Source organism: Balaenoptera ricei, chromosome 16 (assembly GCF_028023285.1).
Source record: "Balaenoptera ricei isolate mBalRic1 chromosome 16, mBalRic1.hap2, whole genome shotgun sequence".
NCBI lineage: Eukaryota > Metazoa > Chordata > Mammalia > Artiodactyla > Balaenopteridae > Balaenoptera > Balaenoptera ricei.
Window position 1 is genome coordinate 13,855,067 of NC_082654.1, and position 20,386 is coordinate 13,875,452.

General features: G+C 51.3%; 1 protein-coding gene across 2 annotated transcripts; it reads left to right on the top strand.

Moving 5' to 3' along the window:
- Nucleotides 1–12,104: 12,104 nt before the first annotated feature.
- Nucleotides 12,105–17,963, top strand: VAX1 (ventral anterior homeobox 1). 2 transcript variants are annotated; one of them, XM_059900456.1, is made up of 4 exons: nucleotides 12,105–12,345; nucleotides 13,508–13,695; nucleotides 17,719–17,756; nucleotides 17,894–17,963. In XM_059900456.1, the coding sequence occupies exons 1-4, from the start codon at nucleotides 12,105–12,107 to the stop codon at nucleotides 17,961–17,963; spliced, it is 537 nt and encodes a 178-aa protein (XP_059756439.1). The 2 variants fall into 2 exon arrangements, with proteins under 2 accessions (XP_059756439.1, XP_059756438.1); XM_059900455.1 differs by lacking the exons at nucleotides 17,719–17,756; nucleotides 17,894–17,963 and adding an exon at nucleotides 15,593–16,159.
- Nucleotides 17,964–20,386: the final 2,423 nt, after the last annotated feature.

Sequence of the window (20,386 nt, forward strand, 5' to 3'; positions counted from 1 at the left end):
AGCACTCTCTGAAATTATCTATTTGGTTAATGAGTTCATATGTTCCTTGTCTGTTGCCACTTCTCCCACTAGACTACAGGGAGCTTATAGTTTAACAAGCAAGGCTCTTGTTTGCCTTTTTCACTGCTGTGTCTGGCAATTAGTAGATGCTCAGTAAATGAATGAATGGAAAAAAATTATATCACACTGTTAGGGACTGAATTCTGTCTCTCCCAAATTCATATGTGGTAGCCCTAATGCCTAATGTGACTGTATTTGGAGACAGGGCCTTTAGGGAGGAAATTAAGGTTAAATGAAGTGATAAGGGTAGGGTCCTAATCCAAAAGGATTGGTGTCCTTATAAGGAGAGGAAGAGATGCCAGGTCTCTCTCTCTCTCCATGAGAGCACAGAGGACAGGCCATATGAGGACGTAGTGAGAAAGTGGCTGTCTACTAGTCTGGAAAAGAGGTCTCACCAGAACCAACCTTGACAGCACCTTGATCTCAGACTTCCAGTCTACAGAACTGTGAGAAAATACACTTCCGTTGTTTAAGCTACCTAGTCTGTGGTATTTTGTTATGGCAGCCTTAGTAGACTAAAATATGCACAATTACTAACTAGTTGGCTGGCCTCAGACAAGTCACCTAACCTCTGTGTGCCTTAGTTTCCTCACCTGTAAAATGGAGCTAATAATAGTTTCTGCCTCACAGAGGTGTGATGAAGATTGAGTTAATATATGTAAGGCCCTTAGGATACTATATTAATGGTAGCTATTTGAATTAGTAATAGTAGTTCAGTCAATTTAGTGAATGACAGCAATCATGCAAAATTTTAGGGCTCCCAAGTAGGACATTTGGAAAGAACATGTCACCTGGGGAAAGAAATGTCACCTAGAGAGGGCCCAGACAAATAGGCAGATGCAAAAGGGCAGAGGAGGAAGAGAAGAAATTCTGAGGAGACAGAATGGGAGGCGGCACTATGTGATATGCCCAGGGGCAGCAAACAGGGTAGGCTGGCTTGGGCAGAGGGTCTGTAGAGAAGAGAGTTCCATTTCTATTTGCACAAAAGCACCAGTGTTTCAAAGCAAGGGAGAAGCCGGCAGACATTCTGAGTGTGTTTTGTGTCACTGGTGATTCCGTTCCGATTACTGACCTTCTTGGGTCTGTCAACAGGCCCTGCTGGCCTGCCCTTCACCAGCTGTCACTTCTCTCCCTTCTTGGCACCATGCTCTCTCTTACTCAGCACACTCTGCTTCTCCTGTTCTCCTCCAAACACCCACCAGCGTACATGTCCTGGTGCAGCAGGACATTAGCCATTGTGCTACACAGTCCCAAGTCTGCTACTCCCTCCCTTTCTGACGTGCAAAGATTTGCTCTGTAAAGAGAATTTAACTGGAATGTTCAATTTACTGTCAAGTAAGTTGATCTGTGTAGACAGCTGGAATCCTTTTTGGTTTGGTTTGATTGTTTTTAACCCTCAGAACCAAGACAGAGTTGGGGTCTGAACCTTTGGTTCACACATTGCCTTTATCTTTCTTCTTTGCTCTTCTCCTAGAGGTGAAGGACCAGCCTTTGCATCCACGGACACATGCCCATGTTCTCTCGCTGCTCTGCATCTGGCAGGGTAAATGGCAGCCTGCAGTCTCTGCCACAAACTCTCTGGGTGCAGGAGAGGGAACGCAGGCCTTGGAGTGAAAAACATAGGCTGGTCTCCTGACTCTGTTTCTGCCTCCTCTAGCCTTGTCACTCTGGGAACGCTGAGCCTCAGTTTCCTCATCTGTAAAATGGCACAGATAGCGGGGAGGATCAATGTGAAAGCTCTTGCAGATCTGTCACACTCTGGGAGGATGTGGTTGTTCTCATTGTTTTCACCAGCTGCCTGTCATTTGGTCTCTCACCTTCCCTGGCCTCACTGTGGCTGGATCTCTGGATTGCGGAGGAAGAAAGGAGGGGCCCAGTCAGCCTCGGGGTCATTCCCTCGATGTAGGGCTGGCTTCCCTGGTGTGACTCGGGGTTCTAAGTACTCCAATGATGGCACAAACCCCAAAGGACAGTTTTGTGAGATGTTTTTTAGGACCAGCAAGCGGGGAGAACCTGACTGACCGTAAGGCTCTCCCACTTTGTCAGCTCCTCGGGGCAATGGCAGCCTGCGCTGCTGGCTTCTTGTGCAGCCCAGCTGGACAGACACATCTACAGCACCTGTTCTCTACAGCATCTTCTTAGACTCAGATGCCTCCAGGCCCAAGCAGGGAATGTGATTGAAGGGGCCCACCTGGTAAGAAACTGGGGAGTGTGTGTCCTTCCAGGAAAGGTAGTCTCTTCTCATCTCCAGCTGATTGTTGACATGGAAAAATGAGCCCAGTGCAACCAGATCATCTAATTTTTCAAGAGACACTGGGAGTTCAAGTTTTTAGATAAAGTCGCTTATTTTTGAAATATTGGAGATTAACTTTAAAAATGTGAACAAAACAAAACACAAAACCACAGACTGGATTTGGCTCAGGTCTTCAGCCTCTGCTTTAAAGTAATCCACATGAGAATATTGGTAAATGCTCAGTGTAACTGTTTTGTGACTTATATGCATTTCTACTGGGGTCTTGTCTAAATACCCAGCAGCAGTCCTGTAATTTGGATGGCCCGATGACTCTGCCATGAATCAAGAAGTCTCTGCCTAGGGACTCAACTCCCCTAGGCTTACGTGTGTAACTACAGAATCTAAGAATGTTAGAGTTGGGATCACCAGCTCTCCTTGGACCACTGATCCTGTCTTGCTCCTCCTTCAGTAAAAAGAGAAAGCGAAGGTTAGATGGAGTGGGGTCTTGCCTGGGATCACTCCGATTTTTAGTGAACCAGCTGGAGCAATAGTGCAGCCTCCCAACCCCTGGTCCTATTTCCTTCCACTTTTCCTTGAGCTTCCATTTCCTGCTATAAAATGATTGTCTTTGCTTCAACCCCAAATGAAATTCTCCTGAGAAGTAATATTCCTCCGAGCCACTGGGATTTCAAGCCATTGAAGAATGAAAGGCAGGTTGGATGAATGGCCAGCTCTGTGGTCTGTTCTTTATGGTTGAGGTCAAAATCAGGATGAGTGGAATGCAGAATCCCAGGGATTCTGATATGGCAAACCAGAACTCTCTGATGTGCATTTTCATCTGATTGCCTCCAAATTTCTTCACCAAGAGTAACAATGTCTCCCTTTTATGAAAAACATGGCAACATGTAAAAACAGGCAAAATAACTTGTCCAAATTAAGAATGTAGTGGGAGAAGGCGCTGTAGAATCTCAAAACTGTGAATATTTTAAAGCATTTGCGTATTGCGCAGCAGCAACCAAATATTTGACCGGGGGGTGGGGGTGGGGCGGAATATCCTGCTCTGCACCAGATATTTGGCCACTGGCTGGTGTAGGCCGTTGGGAGGGTGTCTGCTCCCCACACCTCTTTGTGAGGCCCTTTCTGCAGAGATGGTGGACAGAGCTAGGCTGACCCAGGAGGCAGGCTTCCTCCTCCTTCCATGTATGTACCTGGGGCTCAGACAAGCCCCTTGCAGGAAGAACCTTAAGGAGAGGGGACCCCAGCCAGCCACAGCTGCTCAGGCTGCTTGCAGAAAGAGAGCATCCTCGGTGTTTCGACTTGGTCTTCTGTTGGTGTTGTTGTGGCAGTGGCATAACGTTGCCATAAACAGCCTTTGAGAATATCAAACGCCACCGTCACACGTCCATATTTAGTCCCTTACAAAAGCTGTTTATAGTTCTGTGTACTCTTCTTCACGAACATTACACCTTAATTTTATTAGCTTTTTCAGAGAACTCAAACAGATTACAGAGGCTCAATTTTCCCATCCAGAAGTCATGCTGGTTTAATTAGTTAATGTTTGTAAAGCACTTTGGAAGAGGGAACGTGCTGTAGAAGTACTAAGTAGTGAGTAGTATTAGGAGTTACTCAACGCACTTTATTATAACATCTCCTGGTTATAAACGTCATCCCTTCCAGCTCATTGGGTGTGTGTTAGTTCTGACCTTTATGGAATTCATCACATGGAAAGTGTTCCTGTCTCCTTCTGGGGTCACATTGGGCTCCCAGGCCAGTTACAGCCATCTGTGACCCTGTGACCACAGTTCTCCACTTTTGTTGCAGCTGAGAGTCTTGGCAAACTCTTAGAACAAATGCCTCTCAAAAACAGCTAACAGTCCTCTCATTTTCTTCTCCTCTTTTCCCAAATACTGAGTGCCCCACCTCGTACCAGGCACTCCCTCCTTTTTGGTCCTCTTTTCTTTTCTGGGCTAATGGTTCTGCTGAGTGACCTTGGACGAGTCAATTCATCTTTCCACTTTCCTTGATCCCTTTGGCTGTGTTGCAGGGATCTAACACAAAACATCTGGGAATAAAACTATGCTCATGCTCAGTTCTGTATTCCTGTGTTAATGATCTCACTTCTGCCAGCTTTAAGTAGAGAATGAAGGAAAGTCCATATTGCTTGCATAATTTTGCCTTTCAAACTTACAGTGATTTCTCCCTTATTATAAAGGAATTCAGTGTGACACACATGTAATTTTTCTGAGTTTATTTTATATTAAAATGTTTCTCAAAGCTTTTATGTGCTTCCCTGCCCTCTTAAACAAAAACGCAATTTAATCTTTTGAGGGTCATTTCCCTGAATATCCATTGTCACGTTGCATTCTATTGCTTTCATGCCCTCAAGAGCACTTGAGGTTGTAGTTACTTGTGTCCAAGCAAAGTCACCCCAGATTGCGATATATTTCAAGTTACTTGGTCTGTTTTCTCTCTCTCTCCATGCAGTACTTTCCCCACCCATTTGATGCCTCTAATCTTCTGTAGGCTAGAAAATGGGAGAGTTAGGTTTGTTAGAATTAGTCCTAAAATAAGAGTAAATAGGCTTTGAATGAGGGACTGAGAAGGTCTCCTATAAGCCAAGAACCCAGGTTGTAATTTACACTCTTTGATAACACACATTTTAACTACTTGATGGCCTTGCCTTCATCCTTTTCCAGTTGTGGCTCTCTTCTAGATGGGGTGAGGTTTATAAAACAAGTGACTTCTGGGCAAGCATTCTTGCACACTGAAATAAAAACACTTTACAGTTCTGATACAGGGAGTTCTTAGAGATTTGCATGGAGTAGGTGTCAGTACCTGATTGTTGAATAATGGCTCCAGCAGTTTTTCAGGCAGTAAGAAATTTTAGAAAATGATGGGTTTAAAGACGCTTTGAAACACAAATGTACTCCTGTTAGAAAGATACAAAGTTATAAGCCAAGTTTCCTGGAAAACCTCAAAGTTCTCTGTGATCCAGAAAATATAATAAAATCAGCCTTTCTTTTCCTTTTCCCAGAATGCTTCACCTGGAGAATGTCACAGCCAACAAGCACCTGTTGTCATTTTCCATTTACCACCCTAAGTGCAAATGGGCCTCTGATTTCCTGAAGGTGAGAGCAGAACATGTTCATTTGCATCTTTGTTTTTTAATAAAAAGAGAAAGTAATTTAGGGCTTTGTACCCTGAGGTACATCCCAGTGAGGTAGCCCCATTCAACTTACAAGAAGTAATGATGAACTTGGCAAAGACCACGTTGGTTCCATTTCTAGCTGTAACACTTTTATTCTGTTTGGTATGAAGAATGACATGCTAAAAAACAAACAAACAAAAAAGAATGACATGCTATGTTTTTTATTAGTCCAGCCTACACTGTGTAATGTCTGAAATAGAGAAATTACAAAAATAAACTTATGAATTATTCCTTAGAATTTGGTTATTCCTTAGGAGGCACGATATAGTTCATTGGTCAAGATCATGAATTTGGGTTTAGGATGGTCCTGGGTTTGAATGCAGGCTGTGGATTCCTAGCTGTGACGCCAAGGACTAGTTGCTTAACCTCTCTGAGCCTCAGTCTCTCATCCAAAATATGGGTGTTTCAGTTACCTATTGCTGCATAACAAACCCACCCAAAGCATAGTAGTTTAAAACAACAGCAACCATATATTTTTTCAAGATTCTGCTACTTGGACAGGGCTCTGCATGGATGGCTCATCCCTGCCTCACATGAAATTGTTGGGATCCCTTATAAGGTTACCTTCAGCTGGAAGTTCAGCTGGGCTGCAGCATCCCAGATGGCCTCACACACGTGACTGGAAGTTGGTGCTATCAGCTGGGGTAACTCAATTTTCCATATGGCCTCTCTTCCTCTAGTAGTCTAGATTGGCTTCTTTATTGCACAACAGCTGGGTTCCAAGAGAGCCAGAACATAATCTATTAGGGCTGTTTATGACCTAGCCCCAGAACTGGCACAGTGTCACTTTCACCTCATTTGATTGATCAAAGCATGTATGGGCCACATTTACTGAAGGGGAAATAGACTCTGTCTCTTGATGGGAGGAATGGCAAAGAATTTATGACCATTTTTAATCCAACACAATGGGTATACGCAATTGTCCTTTTCTCAAAGGGTTGTTATGAGAATTAAATGAGATTATAGCAGTCAGTAAGTCCTTACTAAATACTAGTTTTCATTACTGTTTTATAGTATTGAATCAGTATGAAGCCAATTATCTTTGCCATTTACTATCTGGACCTTTCAGTTACTCTGTCTGGCTCTTGGTTCTTTTTGCTATCTCTGGTTCTATCTAACAAGTGCTAGGCCCATGGGGAATGTGCAAATAAAAACAGTAATAGTAAATATTTATTCACAGTGTTGGCTATGGGACAAGCAATATTCTAAGCACTTTGCTTATGTTACAAACAACCTGATAAGTACTAGGGCTAACCTTATTGTGCAGATAGGCTACTGAGTCACAGAGTAGCAAAGTAACCAGCCTAAAGCCACACACCTAGTAAGTAGTGCAGCTGAGATAGGAACATATGAATCAGACAGCCTGGCTGACCGCAGAGCCCTATTTGTTTATTATACCACTCTAAGGCCCCTTCCAACTCAAAAATTGTATGTTGCTTCTACCTACAAAATGTATAAAGTAGTTGAAAGAACTTAGTTTCTTGTTACAAAATACAAAATTGAGAAATGGAGTCCAGTGGGATTATTTGCTGGCAATGTGGTCAGAATAATTCAGAATTTAGCTCTCTGCCCTTTGGCTAATACTCTAGCTAAAATGGGAAAGAAATAACTGGATGTAAGGCTGTATTTTTCACTTTGGATATTCAGCACCAGTTCTTAAGTCAATTGCTTCTCCAATGCCCTGACTACTTTCTGTGAAATGGGGATAATAACAATTGGATGATATTGAATTCATCACCACATGCAACTTTGACTGGGATGAAAGTCTCTGTATAAATACTAGGTGTTCTTGTTTTTAGTTAGTCATTATTATCAGGTACTCTGATTCATTGTTACAGAAACTTAATTTCTGGTTTTATTATCTCCTCTGGTGCAGTTCTTTTAAAATGATGTCTCAGACATTAAGTTATGCTGTCCCCAAGCCACTCATAATCTAAAAGGATCTCAGATTTTTCTGCCAGCTTGTTTTCCCTTCCTACATCTTTCTGAAATAAAAAATGAAGATGGAAAAAGGAAGCAATGTGTAGTACCTCTGATCCTACTTTCTGTTGCAGTGACAAGGTGGAGGCATGAAATATGAAAAGCACCCCCAAGGCTCAGATTATGATTTAGTTAATTTATATGGCATGGTTTCATCAGTTCCAGAGAGAACATTCATTTTGTTCAGGTTCTGAGAAAACTGGGTGGTGGTGGGAGTACAATTTTAAGTCAGGAGACCAGGATTGTAGCACAGATGCCCTCACTAACTAGTTGTCTAATCCTTAACAAGTCACTTGGTCTTTCCAGGCTCATTTTTCTCATCTGTCAAGTCAGATGAAGGTTATGGAATAGATGATCTCTAAAAATTCTTCCATCTCTACAGTTCTATTCTGGGTCTGTCTGCACCTGCAGACAGTGATGTGGGATCAGGAAGGGTACCAGGGAGGGAGGCACATTTAGTCAAGAGCATAAAACACTTTTACCTGGAGCAGCCCTGTGTCCTCATGTGTTGTGTAGACAGGCTTGTCTCAGATTATCCAAATAAATGACTGGATTCTCTCCTTTCGTTGCCAATGGACACACAGCTTTAGTTTTTTCCGGGAGCAGCAGCTGCTTTTCTGAAATTTCCATCCCAGGGCTTCTGTCTCCACTCTGTCCTCTCAGAAACCTGTCATGGTTTTTCTGGATGGATGCCCATAGAATTTTAATCCAGTCACAAAAAAGTACTATGCATAACAAAAAGCAAAACCAGGTTATGGGTTGTCTGTTTCTTTACTGAATTTGTTTACTTCAAGGGCTTGGAACATAGAAGGGCATCATTCAACAGCACCATTTGTGCTGCCATCCCAGAGCCATGGCCAGGACCAATGAGTTCCCTTAGTTAAGGATTTGTCCTTGAAGCCGTGGAGAGAAGGCCTATATGATTTAGTGGCCACCCTGGGTCCTGCCCCAGGTCCTGACACTTCCTGACTCTTGGTAACTGGCTGCTTAATTAAACTGGTTGTTTCTCCATAATGTCCCATTTTTGTCCCTTCCCCACTAAGTATTTGCATTTCCAGTAAGGGGCGGTGGGGGGGGGGGAGGTGGAACTTCCTGTCCTCAGGAAGCTTAGCAACCTAAGCTCTCCCAACTTAAGCTAACTTTAAAAGGTGTAGTTCTCCAACTTTAATTTGTGGAAAATTCCCCTGGGGAGGCAGCCAGAAACGCACATTCCAGGACCCTGCTCGCAGACGTTCATTCAGTAGGTTTGGAGCCAATAAAACTGCATTTTATTCAGTCCAGGGCAGCTTGATGTAGGAGGGTGATAGACTACTAAGAAAGGCTCATGGCTAGAAATAAACAGCATTATCAGAAACAAGAATTTCATGTTTGCATTTGTATTTCTTGCTGTCTGGATAAAATTCATGAAAGTTGATGCCTAATACTTAGGATTCCTGGCGTTAACATTAAGGTCCTTGCTCTGTATCTCTTTGACACACATCACCAACACTGGCAGATTCTGAAAACTTAAAACAGGCATATTAGTGCCTCCCTGACCGAGAGGTTAAAAAAACGAGTTTATGCACCCGGTAACTGGTAACTGACTGCTCAGTAAATAGTTGCCACTTATAACAATATATGCCACTATTATCCCCTACAAGACGGGGGAGGGGCAAGAGTGTCCGAGGCCCAACTTCAAATCGGTATTTGGGATTTGGCCACAGTTGGGCGCATCCTCTGGTGCGGGGAAAACGTGGCCATGGATCTCCCGGGCCACCACCCCGGGACAGCCACCGGGGCGTCCTTACTACAGGCAGCAGTTCGTTGCTTGGCTGGTTCACCCTCCTAGGCCTAAAATAAGAGGCGGTGGGTTGGGCGTTTTTATTTTTAAAGACTTCCCTCTGGGCCTTTGACCCGGCACCGCAGGTATAAGCATGGATTTTGCGGGCCGTGGAGCTGGGTGCGGCCAGGGAGGATCCCTGCGATCTTGGACTCTCCGCGGCTGGGAGGTCTCCGGAGGGAATAAAGAGGCCCCCCCCCCAATCCTCCTGGGGACCCGGAGCGGTTGGGGTGGCTGTCGGAGGGTTCGAGGGCCCACCCTCCAGGTGGCGGGGAAGGGTCGGTGGTCAGGGATTTGGGGCCTCACATCTCCCCGCCCGCGGAGGCCCCAGTAATTGACTCTGGTTGAGCGCTGCAGGTAAACAAGGGTCCAACCACCGCCCAAATCCTCAACAGGAGGACCCGAATCCCAGGGACCAGCACTGGCAACGCGGTAACGGGAGACCCCGCGGCGGCGCCCCGCGTTGGCTCGGCCAGCGAGGAAGTGAAGCCCTCGGGGCCTCGGAGCGCCAACCTGGGCGTTTGAGCTTTGCGGCAAGTCACTGGAGAGTTGGCTGGATTTTGTCCCAAGCCCACTCCACATCTTCAGGACAGGACGGCCGCAAGGACCCCTCCCCCTCTCCGCTCCCACCCGTCCCTACCGGCCGGCCCCGGGAGAGCCTGGACTCAAAGGCACTTTCCACCCCAGGCCCAGTTGGCGTCGGATTTGGAGGGCCGCCGCCCGTGCGGAGGAGGACTGACGGACCACCGGTCCGCTGGGGACCCGGGAAGCCCGCCGCCCTGCGGAGAGTAGCTCGGGACAATCGCGTGCTCACTCACACACACACACACACACACACACACACGTACACACAACCCCCAACCAATGAAATAAAGTAAAAGCCCAGGGTCTGCCTCCGTGGACAGAGACGCCCCCCGGAACCGGACCGAGCGTGGGTTCTCCCCGGGGGCCAGAGGGGCTGGGGGAGGAAGGGGGAGGGGGAGAGAGAGAAGGAGCCGGCTGAGGGCCCCTCATCATCTCCGCCCCCGATGTTTGCTGGAGTCCGGCTGGGCGGCGGCGGCGGGAGGGAGCGGCGGGCAGAGCCCCTCGGATCCCACCGCACACACTCGCACCCCTTCCCTCCCCTCCCCTCTCCCCCCTCCCCCCTCCCACCGGCTCGCCGCGACCCCCGCCCCAGCCCCCTCCCCTTCCCCTTCCCCGCCCGCCTCCGCCCCCATTCTTGGAATTGTGTGGAAAAATTCTCAGCCAAACCTCCCACCTCTCCTCTCCCCCCACCCCCGCCCCACTCCCCACGCCCTTTAAAAAGCCCCCTTTCCTCCCCGGCCCCTGCACTCTTTGTGAATGAGGGCAGGGAACACGGCCCTTCCCCCGCCCAGGAGCCACGCCAGACCGCCGCACTCAGAGGACTGTTTGTTAATAGTCCAATTAGATAATTGCCATCTTTCACTCCTTTTGCTCCGCATTTCCCATAAAGGAATGAATGGGGAGAGCGGCGTGGAGAGGGCTTCTGCCCCGGCAAGGTGACGAGAAGGGCTGGAGCATGCTCCTTGCACAAGGCCATGCGCTTGAATTGAATCATTGTGGCCTAATCAATGCTCTTATTGGATTACTGGCTGTTGCTTTTCTCAAAGATATTGTAGCAGAGACAATGAAATAGCTAGGGGAAAACTTTTTTTTTTTTTAAGCAGATCTCACAGTTGAGATTTTCTCGGCTCTCTCTCCCTCTCCCCCTCTCTCTCCTGCTGGACTCTGAGTACAAAGCTGCCCTTTGAATGGGCTGCCTCAGGGCTGCTGGAGGTGCAGGCATGAAAAAATCCAACTGGAACTAAATGAAGAGAGGTGGCAGTTTAAGATGGCTGTCAGCGTCGAGGTGTGTTAAGGAGTTGTTTGGGACGAAAGCTTGGCTTTTTAGAGGGTGGGGGAAGTACTTTTGGGGAAAACTTTTTCTCCCCCCCCCCTTTTTTCCCCTCCTAGAGGCGACTGCTTTCTTCTGCCGCAGGGTGTGTAAGGGTTTTTGTTTTTTGTTTTTCCTCCCCCCCCTCCACCCTCATTCAGCTCTATCTGTCGAGTGTGGAGAAAACCCCTCTAGCCAGTGTGTGAGCAGGAGGGTCAAAGGCAAAGGGAAAGTTAATAATGCCTGCTAACGGTACTAACAATTCAGGATGAATCTTGTCAAAAGTTTTTCTGGAAGTGTGGGTCTTTGATTGTGTGTTTTCTGAAAGCAAGACCAATCATTTCCGTTTATTCACTGGCTAAACCCCTACTTGATTGGGGACAAGGACAGAAACCATCCATTACGGTCTGATATATTATCCAAACAATTTAGTGTATTCATGAGGTAGCCGAAACGTGGAGGCTGCGAAATTACCCGTAATCAATTGCAACAGCGAGTGTGCGTCCCCCCGGGTGTCGGACAACTGCTACTCGCCGTCTCAGTAACAGGCGGGAGCCGCAGCAATTCGGAGTTGCGCTGCTCGCTACCTGATCGCCAGGCTGGGGACACTGGACGTGCTCAGAGGACGCGGGCGCTGACGAGGCGGCTTCGCCGCTGCTCCACCGGGATCCTCGACCAGACCCGCCGCCTCTCCGCGAGCGCGCCACTCGGCGGTCGCCGCTGACCTGCCCGCGGCCGCCGCAGCCGCCCCGCGGGGACATTCATTCTTGCCGCTTGCCTCTCTCCGGACCGAGCGTAGGGGCTGCATTGTAGTGGTTTTGTCCCCCGTCTGCTTTTTTTTTTTCTCCTCCCCCCACCCCCCCTTTTTTTCTTCTTCTTTTTTTTTTTTTTTGTTGCTCTTGCCTCTCCTATGTTCGGGAAACGAGACAAAATGGACGTTCGGTGCCACTCGGACGCAGAGGCTGCCCGGGTCTCGAAGAACGCGCACAAGGAGAGCCGGGAGAGCAAGGGCGCGGAGGGGAACCTCCCTGCCGCCTTCCTCAAGGAACCGCAGGGCGCCTTCTCTGCGTCGGGCGCCGCGGAAGACTGTAACAAAAGTAAATCCAATTCAACCGCGGATCCGGATTACTGCCGCCGGATCCTGGTCCGAGGTAGGAATGGGTCAGGGCTGCGGGGGGCGTTCTTTAGGGGCGACTCAGGGGCTCGAGCTGCGCGCCGCCACCGACCCCGGCAGGCCGGGTGGATCTGCCGCCTGGGACTTAGGAGAAAGTTGCTGGCCCTCCCCGTCCCGGGTGCGGCCAGCCGCTGGGGATTCCCACCTGGGACGCGCGCTCTCCAGGAGCTTCGATCCCTTCAAGCCTCGAGAGGCGCCGCCGGCTTGGCTGCTGGGGGAGCCGAGGGACTGTGCGGGAGGGCCCAGGATCCAGGCTGCGGCCTCCGACCCGGGAAAGAAGCCGGAAACTCTGGAGGACCTGTTCGCGTCCTGCGGACCGGAGGACCTGCGGGGAACCCGCTCGCGGGCTCCCGCACCCTGGCGAGTTGAGCACATCCGAGGGGGGCGCGGGCGCTGGAGAACAGCCGCGAACCGCCGGCTACGGCCAGGCCAGTTGGCGCGCTGGGCCAAGGGGCTCGGCGCCGCGCTCGGGCCTGGCCGCCGCCGCTGGGAGAAGCAGCCAGGCTGGGTTGCCAGGCCGCGGATGCCGCTTTAGTGCTGGCCTCGACCCCGCTCTGCTGCGCGGCGTGCGGTCGGCTCCGGCGGTGGCGGTGGTGAGGCCCGGCCCCGGCGCGGCGCCGCCCCCGCCAACTGATCGCCAGGCCCTGCCGGCTCCGACTCGGTCCCTCCTCCTTCCGCCGCCGGGTTCGGGAGGGAAGGAGACCCCGGGATGGGGGTGGGAACGGCCGAAGTGCGGTCTGGTCAACACGCTCCAGAGCTGGGGCCGACAGGATCTGGGCTGGTCAGTGCGGGGACCCTCAAGCTACAGGGGACCCAGTCCACGCAGCCGAGGCCCCCAGGCCAAAAGGAACGTCAGCCGATTTGGACTTGATTTTTTTTTTCTCCCCTGTCCGGAGGGCTCTACAAAGGCCAAGTCCGATTCTTCTTCCCATCAGCTGTGTGGAGTTAGTCCCCTCAACCCCCCCCCCCCAAGCACATACAGCGTCCTTGCTCCCCGGCTGTGGCTGCAGGCCCACCAGCCCGACTTCCCACCTCCGGACTGCTGGCTGCTGATGACTGTGTCCCAGAAGCCAGCTCCGGCCAGGGGAGGTGGAGGAAGGCAGGAGGGTTCTTGTGCCTGATTATCTCCCCTTCCCCAGATGCCAAGGGGTCCATCCGAGAGATCATCCTGCCCAAGGGCCTGGACCTGGATCGGCCCAAGAGGACGCGCACTTCCTTCACCGCGGAGCAGCTCTACCGGCTGGAGATGGAGTTCCAGCGCTGCCAGTACGTGGTGGGCCGGGAGAGAACCGAGCTCGCTCGGCAGCTCAACCTCTCCGAGACCCAGGTACTCAGCGGCCGGGCTGCACACAGCTCAGCATCAGCCTCCTTCCCCTTCACCCCCAGCCAGCTCTTCCTCACCACCTAGCTTGACTCTGGATAGAGCCTCCCAGGTGAGGCAGAGAAGATAAGGAGAATGGAGAAGAAAGGGAGAAGGCTTTCTCCCTTTCCTAAGCCATCCCTTTCTGCCTCCACCCCAAATCTTCCATGGTCAATGCTCTGCCCACCTTGGCCTAGCCCAGGAGGCCCCAAATCCTAGCCTTTTGGATTTCTTTTTGGACCCCAGTCTTGAGAATTCCCTGCTTGTCTCTGCTCTTGGAGGAACCGATGTTGGCCCCTGTTTTGGCCACCCCATTTTGGCCAGATTTCCAGGCACACCCCCTCTGGAGACCCTAGCCTTACACAGCACCCAGGCCCATTCAGCAAGAATGGGGCTAGGGCTAAAGCCCCCTGTTCCAGAGCTGTGGGTGACAAGTAGGGATCAGAAAGGTGCATATTCTGGAGATCTGCCTTTGCAGACCAGGCTGCCCCGATGCTTAAGGCTTTCCCTGGTCTTGAGCTGGACTCAGCCCCATTCCCAGCCCTGAGCACCCACTGTGGGCACCTAGGAGACCCTGTGTTAAGTGCCAGTGATGTGTGAGGTATGGGATGGGAAGCAGATCTGGGGCCTTGGGAGCCAGCACTGGCAATTGTGCTTGAGGTCTTCTCCTTTACATGAAATCCATATGATGCTACTGGGGCTGGCCGTGTGAACTCTGGGCTCAGGAGCACTTTAGGGCCTGAGAGCTTTGTGTTGTGGGGATCATTTAGGGCCTCCCCAGGGCATGGTACCAGCTTGGCCTACGTAAGGCTTATTTCTTTCTGAGGACCAGTTCCTTGACCTGGGCCCAGCCCTGAAGTGGGTGGGGAGCATTTTAGGTATGGGATCTGGGCAGAAAGCTGAGAACCAAGGACAGAACATACTGGATGTTCGAGTTTGAGTTGGCATGGTAGCTTTTTCCCTACTCTCTCTGCCACCATCCCTCTTAGTTTACAAAATCTAGACAGAATAACCTTTCCCTAGAGCTGCCAAACTCCATTCTGGGCCACCAGCTAGGCCTGAAGAGGGGCAAAGGGAGAACAGGAAGTAAGAGGGGAGGTTGACGAGAGAATTTAGTCCACTCCAGCCTACTGACTTCCTCCCATGACTCCAAAGTTCATGATGGAGAGCAGCTGAGTTATAAATTAAAGTTATCACTCAGACCTTTCGATCCACCTGGTGGTGAGGAGGTGGAGGAAGCTTGGCCTATAAAGTTCATCCTGCACCAATTATTCAGTCTATAGCCATCTTCCTTGCTTTCTGCTAGTTGATAGTCATCCTGACCCTAACAAGCAAGAAATAGCCTCTTGTAGCCTTCAACAGGAGTAGTGCTCTGGGGCTAAATTCGAGCCAGTTGGGCCACACTCCTCCCCATTCACCCTCACTTCCCACTTCCCGAACTGCATCCTTTAGGCCTTGCACCTTCTCCTGGCAATGCGGGCTTTTACGCAGCACTGATCCATAGTCCCGCTACGGGTAGTGCGGCGGCCCAGTGAAATAACTTCTGGTCTTCCTTCCAGTTAGGGTCGTGGACATTTTTACTTCTTTGTTATTTGTAACCCGGGCTGGCCTAGGCCTGCTTCCATGACCCGGAAGCGCAGCGTATGGGAGCTGTGTCCCCCTCTTGGCGGCCCTGACTCCCCGCCCCGCCCACCCGCCCCGCAGCTCCCGGGCCCGACTTCTCCGGCCTGGGGCTGGGACTGGGGCTTTGGCTGGAGTTGGGGGAGGGCCCCCCCGGAGCCCTCGCGCTCCGGGAGCCCGCTCCCCTTGACGCCCGTCTCCCTCTCTGCCCCTCTCTCCCACCCTCCCTGCGCCCGTCGCGCAGGTGAAGGTCTGGTTCCAGAACCGGCGCACGAAGCAGAAGAAGGACCAAGGCAAGGACTCGGAGCTGCGCTCGGTGGTGTCGGAGACGGCGGCCACGTGCAGCGTGCTGCGGCTGCTGGAGCAGGGCCGCCTGCTGTCGCCGCCCGGCCTGCCTGCTCTGCTGCCGCCATGCGCCACAGGCGCGCTCGGCTCGGCGCTGCGCGGGCCCAGCCTGCCGGCCCTGGGCGCGGGCTCTGCCGCGGGCTCGGCAGCCGCCGCCGCCCCGGGTCCCGCAGGCGCCGCGTCCCCGCACCCGCCGGCCGTGGGAGGCGCTCCGGGCCCCGGGCCCACCGGGCCAGGAGGACTGCACGCGGGCGCACCGGCCGCCGGCCACGGCCTCTTCAGCCTGCCCGTGCCCTCGCTGCTCGGATCCGTCGCCAGCCGCCTTTCCACCGCCCCGTTGACAATGGCCGGTTCGCTGGCCGGGAATTTGCAAGAACTCTCCGCCCGATACCTGAGCTCCTCGGCCTTCGAGCCTTACTCCCGGACCAACAATAAAGAAGGGGCCGAGAAAAAAGCGCTGGACTGATCTTAAGTGTTTTCCTGTATTTATATTTATAGTATCTATCGTGGTGATATTTATGGACTCACGCGCATTAGGTGCCCAGGGCTGCTGCGCTGGGCTCCCGGCTCCCAAGAGGCCTCTGACAGCTCTCCTTCCCCACCAGGCTCTGCTACCAATATTACCCCATTTGGGCTATTTTTTCCCCCCTACCGTTCCTCTGTGTCCTCCCACACCCACCCTTCGCCCCCAACTTCCTTCTGAATCCAGGAGAATCCAAAGAATCGGGGGAAAAGCCCGAGTTAGCCAACCTGATGCCCCAACCAGTGCCTGGCCCTGGAGGGTAAAGTCTGGTTCTGAGTCCAGAGCACAGGACATCTGCTCTAGATCGAGCCACTGCTGCCGTTGATTATTCTTATGGATATCTGAAAAAGGAAGCTGCGAGCAGACCCCAGTTGAAAAGGCTGACAGGTTTCGTTAGACCAAAAAGGAGGACGTTCCTTCCTCTCGCCAGAGAAACCAGGGCTTTCAGAAGCCCCTGGGCCCCACTTTGTGGACTTCTCGGGAGAGCCGGTGCACACGCAGCTTCCTGGCTGGACAAATCCTGCCGAATTTTCTCCCCTTTAAAGAAACTCCAGTCACAATCACCCCCGACCCCAGGAGACAATAAACCAAACATCGTGATGGGCAACGGCGGTAATAAATTTGATCTCATCGGCAATAAAAGGAGAGTAAGAACTACCACACAAAACCAAATGGAGTGGAACCAGTTTTTAAATACTCATAACGATGGAGTTTAGAAGGCGTAAGAAAATACAGGATACAAAATGCGTCCCAGGGCAATACGGAATTAAAATTCTGGGTGTTATGACTTAAAACAGGAATTTAAAAGGGAAAAGCAAAAGAAAAGCCTATGCTGCTAACGAAAGAAAATTCAGAATCTTTTCCGAGGCTGCGCCGGGAGGTGGCCGACAGCTTCACGCTCCTCCAGGAGAGAGAGCTGTGCAGCTCGCGGCAGCTCCCGGACGCTGGCGCTTCTCCCCACCGTCTCCCTTGTTCCCGACCCCGTGGCTCCGGGCAGAGTTGCTAGGTTTGGAAACAGATCAGTGCCCATTGCCTCCTCTCGTCCTCTGCCCGGATTCACAAAACCCTCCCAGCACGCAGGAAACGTCCCGATTTCAGAGTTCTTTGCGGACGGGAGGCAGGGACGCAGCCGGGGACATCAGGGCGGCCCGGCCTCCTCTGTCGGTAGTCTCCATATCCCGATCAGTTCCCTGCGTGGATACGAAAGGCATCCCTCTCCACCGCCTCCCCTAAAACACCCCCAGGGTTTCCACGGTCCCAAGTCAGAAACCCGGACCGCGACGCTGTCGCGGCCTCACGCCCTACCCGCACAGCCACGGCCACCCGCATTTTAACCAAAACCACAGACCCAGACGGCGAGGCGCCGCAGTGTCTAGAATGTATTCCTCCATCCGAAGCGAGCGCAGAGCATTTTAAAAATAGTAATTTTATTGTAAATTATTTACGTCGGAAGCTTTTTTCCCTTTTTTCTTTTCTTTCTCTCTCTCTTTTTTTTTCCTTAGGCAAATAGTGAAGAAAATAATGAACGATTCAAACGCGGGTAGGTGTCACTGAATCCTGGCTACTAACTTTGTTCTGAATGTTTTGGATATTTGGATGTTTTGTATTTATGTGGTGAGAGTGAAATATATATATCTATGATGATAAATGAGGTGTATTTTTGTCTTGTGTTTGAAGGATTAAAAAAACAAAAAAGAAGAAGAAAGAAGACCCAGCAAGTGATGAGTCTCCGGGTGGGGACTCCTGAGGCAGAGTGTGGCAGCCGCGGCAGTGCCGGGCCCTGCCACTGGTACCGAGAGTGCTTGGGTTGAGGTTTGGGGAGGGTTTCGGTCCGGGAGACAGAGGTGCCTGCCGACGATGTTTGTTCTGCTTCCTTTCACTCTCTGGCTCTCTGTCCCAGCGGTGTCGGACCATCAGGCCCTCCCTCCTAGATCTCCCACTTGGTGTTTCTCGGTTTATTTAGGAATTTGTCTCCGGAAACCCTAGAGCTCCTGCCTAATAACGCCCCCAGCTTCTAGAGTTTTCCAGCCGCAATCTCCATGCCGGCAGTGTTTTGGATTTGTGCAATCACAGGGCCCAGAACAGGGAAGATTTTCCTTTCTTCTGACTTATAATAAGTCTCTTCGCCGTCAAGGAGAAACTTTGAAGGAGCAAGAGAATAAAATAGCTATTAACTCCTGTAGGGACCTCTCACCCCACCCCAGTACATACAACATACACAGTGGTGACGGATGTAGATTTTGCAAACAGAAATCTGGGGAAGCTAGGAGGGCCGGGGACAGTACTCCAGGGCATGCTCTTCTAAAGCTGAGCGGCGGGCGCGGCAGCTCCAGACCCCTCTTCGTGGCGCCTGAGCCCCTGGGGGGCATGGAGGCTCACAGTTCTCTTGGGGACACCCGCACAGGCCAGGGCCCTCGGCCTCCCACGCGTGCACTGGGCCTAAGCCGCGAGCTTGAGGCATCCGAAATGAGGCGGCGGCACAGTGTGGGCGGCGGAGTTCCTGAGCTGAGTGAGTGTGCGTTGGGCTCTACCGAGTTTAGGACCTTCGCCGTGGGCTCAGAGTTCTGAGAGATCAGAGCAGCCGCAAAGCCCAGACAGTTCACTTTTGTTTCTAAAAGTCTCTACACACCCCTCCCCCACCCCCTGGCCACTTTCCCTCCTCTACTCGTTCCGTCTACCCTTTGCGTTCCCTCTAAGGACCCCTCTCCTCTGGTGGGGTCCCAGTCTCCACCCCCTTGTTTCTCCCCCTTGCCATCGCTTCTCCACAGTCTGGCTCTCTCCCTTCTTCCTCTTTCTCCACTTGGAGACTTCCAGTGTCTCTCTCTTTCTCCCCGCTTTTGGATTCCTCTGTCTGCCCGGGTGGCCCCAAGGCCGATGCGTGGGTGGCTCTTGCTGCAGATTCATGGCTGGTGGCTGAGGCCAGCAAGGGGAGAGAAGGGAGTGAGAAGGTGGCATCATTTTATAGAACAAAGGAAAGCACAAAATGGCAGCTTCAGGGTCCCCAGGAAGCTCAGCCCCCTCCCCCAGGATCCTCAGCCTGGGGAGTCATCAAGCAGGCCCCTCAGCAGCCCCCCACCCCAACCCCGCCTTTCTCCTTTTTGCTTTCTTATCCCTAAAAGGAGAAAGAACAAGTTACCCCATCTCCTCTCTGCTCTCACATCCCTTCCCCTCCCTGGCTTTGGGAGAGCTGCTGAGCTTTTCACCTGCCACTCGGAGTGAAGTTCTTCTTCGACTCTTCTGCATAGAACAAGAATTACAATTTTAATTAAAAAACATTTATAGACAATTTATTTCATTTTAGTGCCCGTCCTGTTTCCTCTCCTTCCCCAAGGGCCTTCAGCAAGTTGCTTTGGTCCCTAGAGGCTTCTAGTGAGGCCTCTGGCCTCCAACTAGTGACTCACAGGCCAGGGGGGAGGCAGGTGACCCCTGTGAGAACAACTGGCCCCATCTGGGAGAAGGTGGAAGGGACTTCTGGGGTCATGGAGAGCAGCTGGAGGTAGGGGTACTGAAGGGAATCTCATGCTCAGGCCTGCACAAAGCAATATCCAAGTTAGCTCAGAGCAGAGGAGAAAAAGAAAAAGCCTCTCACCAAACTCCTGTGAGGCTGGCGGTCAGCTGTGGCAAAGATGAGGGAAGTCACTCCGGAGCTGAACCGGATGTATGCTCATATCCATGCTTGCAGTTGGCCTAACTCTGAGCCAGAATCTGTTCATAATAAGCAGCATTTAGCGGTCCTTTATAGTTTACAGCCTTTTGCATACACCACCTCTATTACTCCTTACTTTCAGGAGGTCCAGCCTCATTTTAAATAGCCACATACAGACTTGGAGCCCTCAAATAACTTGCCAAGGGCCAATAATCAGAGCCACAAGACTATAAGCTCCCCCTAGGGTCAGGGCCCTCCTCTTTTTCTTCCTCCTTCTCTCCCTCCCTCTCCTGTCTCTCCTTCTCTCACTCCCTTCTTTCTTCCCTTTCCCTTCCTTCCATCGTTCCTTCCTTCGTTCCTTCCTTTTGTGTTCAAAGTGTCTGGCTCACGGTTAATCGAACTCTTTAGCTTATTTGCTTCCACATCTGCCAACTCCTATTTCCAGGCCTCTTTCTACTACACCAGCTGCTGAGGATTTACTTGGTGCCTTCATCAAGAGGTCTGAATTTCTCCCTTCTTCCTGT